This window comes from Fundulus heteroclitus, chromosome 12, assembly GCF_011125445.2.
Source record: "Fundulus heteroclitus isolate FHET01 chromosome 12, MU-UCD_Fhet_4.1, whole genome shotgun sequence".
NCBI classification, from domain to species: Eukaryota; Metazoa; Chordata; class Actinopteri; order Cyprinodontiformes; family Fundulidae; genus Fundulus; species Fundulus heteroclitus.
In genome coordinates this window covers 12764043-12772934 of record NC_046372.1, presented here as the reverse complement: position 1 = coordinate 12772934, position 8892 = coordinate 12764043, and the positions used below count along the sequence as shown (strand labels likewise).

The 8892-nt window shown below is 39.6% G+C and overlaps 1 protein-coding gene across 2 annotated transcripts in view; it reads right to left on the bottom strand.

The window, feature by feature from the left end:
- Positions 1 to 390: 390 nt before the first annotated feature.
- pi4kab (phosphatidylinositol 4-kinase, catalytic, alpha b) overlaps positions 391 to 8892 on the bottom strand; it is a 46204-nt gene continuing 37702 nt past the window's right edge. For both annotated transcript variants that reach the window (XM_012865585.3, XM_012865586.3), the window contains 10 exons: positions 6865 to 7008; positions 6670 to 6740; positions 6435 to 6541; positions 6227 to 6331; positions 4115 to 4240; positions 3886 to 4006; positions 2590 to 2749; positions 1627 to 1716; positions 1431 to 1514; positions 391 to 1338 (listed from right to left, as the gene is read on the bottom strand). In XM_012865585.3, coding sequence (XP_012721039.2) covers positions 1287 to 1338; positions 1431 to 1514; positions 1627 to 1716; positions 2590 to 2749; positions 3886 to 4006; positions 4115 to 4240; positions 6227 to 6331; positions 6435 to 6541; positions 6670 to 6740; positions 6865 to 7008 — 1060 coding nt within the window. In that variant the 3' untranslated portion in view covers positions 391 to 1286. The remainder of the gene's footprint in view (positions 1339 to 1430; positions 1515 to 1626; positions 1717 to 2589; positions 2750 to 3885; positions 4007 to 4114; positions 4241 to 6226; positions 6332 to 6434; positions 6542 to 6669; positions 6741 to 6864; positions 7009 to 8892) is intronic.

Here is an 8892-nt window from a genome sequence, read left to right as displayed (position 1 = left end):
CACAGAAGCACACAATGATCCAGTAATCTGTTCTACATTAGATGGTAATAGTGGGTGATCTGTCTTCCCTGGATGATGTCACAGCTAACAGAACGCCAGACCAGGTGTACCTACATACAAAAAGCATTTTATTTTACATTTGAAGAGCCACCATATTATATCCACTGCATTCTTAGGTTTTTCAACACCCATCAAACTTTTACAATTAAATGTTGTTTTTTTTCAGCTTTATAGCCATAGGCTGCAGGCCCAGGAATGCGCAGTAAAACAAATCTGACAGGGTATACGGAGGGAACAAGTGTTTCTTTCTTTTTTAAGTTAATAGAGCTTTATTTAATTTCATATCTGCATTCTCATTCAAAAGGAATAAAAATAGAAAAGGAGACAGGAAATGGATCATGGATATAAATATACAAAGAGAAGGTACATTTTTACAGCCAGTGACCATCAAGGGCTTAAGTTAACCATATTGACATGAGGCACAGCCATTTAAATTACTGAAGCTAATTTTGCCAGAAGCCACATTGGACACAAGCCAAATGGTAAATAACATTTAACTTCGTGCAGTTGCCCAACATTAAAAACGTACCTTAACATTGTCCCACAGACAATAGAAAACTTTGATTTAAGTGCACCAACTTCCCCTCCCACCCCTTTGGCAAAGCTAAATATTTACAAGTCAGTCTCAATGTTTTCCAGAACTTGTGCGTATCGTTTCTCCCGTTGAAAGTGGAAATATTGAAACTCCAAAATACACAGTGACACCCATGCATATACGGTCAAGTCTTCCTGTAAAACACACGGCACGAGTCTAATAACTCCGACTGGTCCATTAAAAAGAGAAGCACAGTAGTACAGTCAAGTACAAGATGACATGATAGGCCACATTGGTCAGAACCGGGTCTACTTCTGCTACCCTAAAATATCCACTTACAATCAAAACTCCAAACCCCAATTAAAACCAACAGAAGCCACATTCACAAATATTACGATTAAAAAAAAAAAATTGGCACAAACCCCGACAAAGTATTTACTGAACGTGCAGATTAACGAGAGATACCCGTCGAATAACACAGAAGTCAAGATGCTAGTGCAACCGTACAATAATTAGGACTAACATTGATTTCAACATAACATAATAAATAAAAGGGTGCTAAAGCAAACATAACAGACAATATCCAACAATCGTCAAAACCAGTTAATTTACAATCTCCAGGGGAAGAATTTAACGAAGGCACATACATTATGTACCAGCAAACAGATGCAACATGCTCGGGCACAGACGTCTAGTATGGGATCTGGTTTTGGTAGTACTGGAGCATGTCGTACGTCCGGCTCCTGTTTGAAAAAGAGGAGAGGATGCAGTCAGGAAAAACAACCTCTGGATGTCACCGATAAAGGAGAACGGATCATGGATATAACCCACGGACCTGTTGCTGAGGAAGCAGTTCTGGATGACTTTAATGATGAAGGAAGCAGCATCTTTCTCGCTCAAACCAGGGTTGAATCGCTGCCTGAATGTTCGGAAACAGTATAAGAAGCAGCAGCAGCTAGTAACATTTCAATTACATATCTGTAGATTCATAATCAGCAAACCACACAAAAAAAAAAGTTACGCAGACTTACTTGAGTAGTTTGATGGTCTGCCCTCTGAAACAGGGAAGACCTGTGTCCAGCATGAGATTTACTAAAGAGACCACAGCGTCCATGTAGGGCCTGATTCACCAAAAGAAAACATATTATTATTATTATTATTATTATTATTATTATTATTATTATTATTATTATTATTATTATTATTATTAATAATATATCAAACCCATTCCACTGAGCAGCTAACAGCTACTTCAGAACAGTGGCTCTCAATGTGCGGGCAGCACCCATTAGGTGCAACCCAATGTCATTACTCATGACCTCAAGTTCATTCAAGATATTTAGTCACTTATTTAAAAGCAAAACTAAAGTCTATTCTTTCCACTATATACAATCAACACAACACCATTATGGCGGTTTAAAGGACAAGGCGTGACAAGTCTAGCTCGCGCCATATCAGTCGCCCTATTTATGACAAGCAGTGGGGGATAATTTCATTTTCATTCGTGAGATAAGAAGACGTTGCCTTAAATCCAGGAGAAAAGGTAATCAGTACCCTGAGATGAAAAATTACCTTAAGAAAAAGAGCATTAGGGGAGATTAAGATTCTGAGCCGCAAAACTGTGATAAAGTGACACCAGCAGCTCAACAATGAGGGAACTTTATTTATATTTTTAATATATACAGTAGTGCCGGCACATAGTAGTGTGTTGGGACTTTGCTTGGTTTCTTTGTACAAATTTACTTTATGGTTATTAAAGAGAACATATTTTGTAATACAGAAGTAAAACAAAAATAATTACACAAAAAGAGCTTACTTGTTTTTCGCATAAAAAAAGAACATTTAAAAGAGCGACAGATTTGTTTTCTAAAATTAAATATTGCTCGTTTTTCTTCCCCCCCGTCATTTTGAGGCTGGGAGAAAAAAATATGCTAAAAGATGCGCCCGGCTTTAAATGTTTGAGAAGCACCGCTTCAATCTGTCTGCCAACTCACCTCACAGCCAGGTATCCCCTCACGCACATCTCCATGAACCACTTGAAAGGTGTCGCCTCCATCTTCCCACCCATGATCATCACCATCTCGTCTGTGAGCTTGATGTCTGGCTCCCAGCCGAGATTCCCACCAGGAGAACTTTCAAACATGAACCCAAAGTCTAGAGGCAGAAACACAGAATTAGCCGTAAATGTGATGGTTTAAGGTTAAGACTAACCCAGGCCAAGCATCAAGATAATGTTTTCAGAGTGTAAAAACACATAAGGTTACTTAAAAACATCTATGCATATTGCAGACAAAAGCTAAAATAGAAGGAATTACTGCATATTAAAATCTACAAAATCACCACAGCCACAATTAGTGAAGTCCCCAACAATTTCTGCAAATCAACTGTAGTTTGAAATATTTTAAATATATTAATTACTTTTTAAGCTGCTCAGTGTCAATTTCCAGTTTCTCAGGGGTCTAAACATGACATGACAGAGATGCTCATTTGTCTTAGTCACTAGTCAGACCGGGACCATCAAGAGAACAAGGGCATCTAATTAAGGTAGATGTGTGTTGATAAGTGTAAGTCTGGAACAAGCTGCGAGATGAACTTGCCAATTTCAAAGGTTAGAGCAACAATAAAAAGGCAAACGATGGAAATATTAGCAAACAAAACTTGGACAAAGACCCACACTGAACTAAAAATAAGTACATTTTTCTTAAAATTAGTGCATTTGTCCTTGATTTGAGCAGGTACATAAGATGATCTGCCAATGGAATATGATAGCTTTACTTAAAATAGGAACAACTCATCTCCATCATCTTATTTCAAGTGCAGTATATCTAAAATACTCAAATATACACAAAATACTCATTCAATTGGTAGATGATCTTATTTAACTGCTCAAATCTTTAGAACATTTTACTTATTTTTACATCCGTTTTTGCAGTGCAAGTCTATCTCGCCAGATTACAGAGCCCATAAGACATTAAGACAAGAAAAAAAACACCTCCGCAGCTCACTGGCAGATAACTGAGGTGATTACTTTGAGCCTATTCAAAATAACCTAAAAAATAAATTATTTTAAAGGTCATTTCTTTACCAGCAGTACTAATAAATAAGTCTCTCTTAGAGATCAGTCCAGTCTCAATGTGATTACCTGTCTCAATAAACGTACATAAAATACATGTGGATGACTATATTTTGACCTCTTAAGATGTTCCTTCTTTCAAAAGCACAAATGTAGGTAAAACCGACACAAAGACTTTGAGAGGAAAGGTAAAAATAAAAATGTTTAATGTGCCCACCAATGTGAATGAGGTGGCCCTTGCTGTCCAGCATGATGTTGCCGTTGTGTCTGTCTTTTATCTGCAGCAGGAAAAGCAGCAAGCTGTAGGCTGCCATACTGCGGATGAAGTTATATCGTGCCTGAAAAGACAAGTATTAGTGGCGATGTCAGTTCACACCGCGGGGACAGGAGTTTGGGGGTGAATACTGTCCGGAAGCCTGTGTGAGGGTGTCTCGGTAGGCATTTACCTTCTGAAAGGCAAGCGTGGATTCATCTCCGTACTGGTTCCTGAAGTAATCATACATGCCGAAGTCGGTCTGCCGGCCCAGTTGGTCCCGAGACTTGCAGTCTGGGATGCACTCAATCACTCCACACTATGGAAACAGTGATATTATGAGAAGAGTGGGTTACAGAAAGCATATTCACAATTCAACAATTAAACACTTGCTTTTTCACAAATCCCAGTTTCTGTTAAAGATCTACTCTTAGAGGCATGTTCTGTTAGGTTACATTGTCCTTACTTTTTTACACATAAAGCATGATACCAGAGCCTGAATAGCTCAAGAAAATGCATTTATTTATAACCAATTTGAAAACAACTCTTAATAACTAATATTTTTATGCTCGGGTAAACATTCTTTCACATACTCTAAATTTAATTTGTGCTCAGATGAGGTAAACTCTCTTTCTAAAGCATATTGCACACCACTGTATACTACACACTATAAAAATGTTTTTGTGTTGTGTGGCAGTTTCTATTTATGTCTTGGTTTATGTTATTAGCTGGACCCTGAGTCTGAAATAAAGTTGCTTTTTATCCATCTAACGTGCAGCAATAAGAGACTAGGTTTAGGAGCTGCAACAAATAAGGCCTTTGGTACGGGCACGGTCCGGTCCTAATCAGAAAGCAACACACATAACGTAAGTACAAACAAACTGCAAAGGGTAACGGTTACAAGGCAGATTCAAATGAGCAGGCAGATTGAGTTAACTGCTCAAGAGGGGAAGACTCATAAAACAGAGCAGATAATAAATTAGCAATGCTGGAATCTCAGGATGACATCTCCCTCAACTCAACTATGTTCCAGTAACTAAATCATTCCTGCTACTAAATCATCATTAAACCAACTGTTGTTCTCAGGCATTACTACTAATAATAGAAGCTGATTATGAATTTCCCTTTTTTTTTGGCCATCCAACTATTTTGCAACATGTTGCTAAGAATGCAATTTGTGTGTGATTTGAGAACAGATTTGTCCAAATTAATTTATTTCTGCTGCTATAAGCATACTGTGTGTGAGCAGTGGCCCATCTTGGATCAGGTTTACTTAGGAAATGCTCATTATAGTTGATTCTCCAGCTTGAAACCCTTACATTCTGACTTTTGAGAACAAATGGTAGATATTTTGGGTAGTTGTGGCCTGGTGGTTAGAGAATTGCGCTTTTGTCCCGGAGGTTCTGGGTTCAACTCCCACAGACTGCCACTCTGGGTCCCTGAGCAAGACCCTTAACCCCAGATTGCTCCCCAGGCGCCTCACAGTGGGCAGCTCACTGCTCCCCAAGGGGATGGGTTTAAATGCAGAGAACAAATTTCACTGGAATGTATGTTGCAATGACAATATGATGATTATGATTATATTGTTATAATAGTAACCATGGCCTGGAACAAGCAAAGGTTTTGCTTTTACAGCTTCTTAAATTATATCTAGCTTAAAATATTTATAACCACTTGCTACCAGAAATGAAATGTGCGCCCTAGGTGTAGGGATACCACACATTATCCATATTAAAATTCAACACTACGGACAATTTACAGAGCTCTCTGCTTTTTATCAAAATGTAAAAAAATAAGCTGAAAAAGTCTCTAAGAATGTATATATATCTATGTATATATAAACTGCTCTCTCACCCACCCCTCACACTCCTGAGCAGGGTGGGTGGCTCTCCATTTCTCAAGCTCGGGTCCTCTGATCCTTAAGAAGAACCAAGGTTCTTCTTAAGGATCTTAGCTGTTCCTAAGATCTAATTTTCTGGACTGAGATGTCTGATGTTTCTCCAGGTATCTGTTGGAGCCACTTCTCCAAAGTCGGGGTTACTGATACATGCTAAAACAAGAGAATGTGTGTGTTTATGTATGTATGTATATACATGTGCAGGCATGTATGTGTGCAGCTTTTAGATAATGAGATAGGGTATAAGGTCTATGTCAAATATTTTTACCCTTACTTTCTTTTTAGAGATAATTACTTAGGACTGGCTACCCTCCAGAAAGTACATTTTCTGTACTTCCTTTGCCTACAAGTACACTTTTTTTTTGACATTTTAAGATCTGTTTCTGTCAGGGAAAATCTGGGTCTTACTCCAGGAGCCGTGGCCACCACTCTGTAAGGAAAGACGTAGAGATCCAGTCCCACAAGCTGGAAGATATTCTTGAACAGGCTGATGATCTGCAGAGCCAACATGTCCTGTAAAGACACAAACAAAATGGTGAGAAGAGGGGTGGTTGTTAGCAGATTCATAACCGATGACATCCGGGAGGGGCGATAAGGGCCGGTGAGCATCGGAGACCTGTCTGCAGTCATCTCCAACTTTGAAGATTGCTGCCTGCCAGCAGATTCTCCTGGCCTCTTCCTCCCCGTCCATCTCATCCACAGAATCAGCATGGCAGTGAAGACCTAAAGGAAGTTGTTGAGATGAACAAAATATTCAGAATAATTGCATCTAATTTGCACATTCTGGGCAAATTTATAATAAAAAGTCGAGTATTTGTATTTATTTATTTATTTTTTGCACGCAGTAGTACCTTCTTTTTCTAGCTCACTCACTCCACATCTCTTAACTTTGAACTTGGCCAGGTATGGAGCTTTGGCAGCGCTGGGTGGGAGGGGCAAAAAGAAAATATTGCTTTTGAAACATTTAATTTTGACCATTGTGTTTCTTTGTATACAGAAAGATAATTAGCTAATTCTGATATATTGTGGTTGATTTGGAGGCCCACCTCTGCATGGGAGTACCGGACTTATAGTCTATATCCAGAACTATGGCCTCAGGGTTACTGGGAAGATAACAGCCACCCTGGACTTTAATCTGCGCCAAGGCTTCCAGGCAGGCCTTTTTCCTCTCCTCCCCTTTAGGAATAGGCCTGAAAAAGACAAACAAAAACAAGTTAAAAACAAGCGTTCCACAAATGACTGTTATTCAGACTACTGAGCTTCGTGGACATTAAACTAAATGGCTTCAGACCACAAGTGACAGCTTTCTTCTGCTGCAAGTCACAGAGGAGAGTCACTAATACAGAGTGGAGGCCTCGGGACGGCACAGATTTCTCCCCTGTTGTTGCAATTAGCGCCGTAATGAGGGCAGAGGGGAAACTTTCGGTCTCTTGTGGGCTGACACAACACTTTCTGTCATAAACCAGTCCATCGGCTCCACTTACTCAGTGACATATGGCAACACAGCAAAGTGTTTTCCAGAGCAATGCATAATGAAAATGACAGAGGGGCAGCCAGTCGCTAAATTAATGAACAACAAAGGGATTCAGAGGCAGGAAGAGGAACAAAACACCTGCACTGCTGGGAGAATACATCACTTCATCAACCCCTCAAAGATTACCTGCAGGGTTCTCTTTAAAAGTTACACAGTAATAACTTTAACGCTGCAAAATACACGTGGTTCTGCATCTTTTTATGCATTTTCAGTGGCTTAGATTAGATTCATCCATCCTTTGTCTATGCCAGCTTCTCCATGCAGGTTTGCAGGAGGGGCTGGTGCCCAGCTCCAGCGATCATTGGGCGAGAGGCGGAAGACATCCTGGACAAGTTGCCTGTCCATCACAGGATAAACAACCATGCACACGCACACTCTCACACCTAAAGTTAATTTGGAGAGACCAAATAACCTAACAGTCGTTGTGTCTGAACTGTGGGAGGAAGCCAGAGTACCTGGAGAGAAATCGCACATGCACAGGTAGAACATGCAACTTATATTAGCAATTAGTTTAAATGTATCACTACCTATGATAGTACCTAGCTGGGACAACTGGTGCAAAATGTGTTAAGTAAAGGATAAAAAAAAAGGAAATTGGGTGGGGAAAAAAAAAAAAAAACAGCAGCACACTATACTGACCCTCAATCCATGCAACATCATAATTGGGCTTAAAAGAAAGAACGCAGTGATAAAAATGTGGATTAATTGATCAATTTGGGTATTGTAGCATGAAACAATAACTCAACAATATCATGCTTTCCTAACATTGTCCAAAAGTAAAAAAAATAAATAAATAAACTAAAACAATGACGGTCTTATTCCATTAAGTTGTAGAGGTTCGTTTGTGTCATTTAATTTATTACACCCAAAAAGTAATTTGTAATTTAGCTGAAGCATGCTGGTTATTTTTTCCTTTCACCATCTTGTGCTTTTGCAGGTTTAGTTATTTTGTACCCTCAAGAAAACCATGAATCGGTGTCGACCAGAAAAGGCCTGATCGGTTCATCTTTCTCATCGACCTGCAGCAGTGACAGCCCTGCAGATTTCTGCTCCTGATGGAATCTGATTCAGAGTCTGTGTTTGCAGTACTGAAGCATCCTCATTAGTTATAGAAACAGAACTCCAGCGACGTTTTTTTAAGGCTAGACCTAGGCTCAAAGTCTTCAAATAAATGCTCCAGAAGCACAGAGCTGAGAAAACAAGATTGTTTCAGGAAATTAAACTCTGGCTCTCCCGCTTCAGAGCAGGAAGTTTTATCCCACTTTGTCACTGAGATGCCCTCCAGGAATGTGTGTGGGGACCAAGTCAACAGTACAGTATGGTTCATCATGAAATCTTATGTCAAAGATGCTCATCTCAGATATAAGATAAGATGCTTTTATTTGTCATTATACATACAAGGTACACACAATGAAATTTCATGGATCAAATGGAGGGTTAGCCTGAGCCGCTGTGACTGAGCGTGCCACCACTAATGGCTAATGGCCCAGAGCGCCCGGAAGAAACCTACGCAGACACGCGGAGAACATGCAACCTCCAC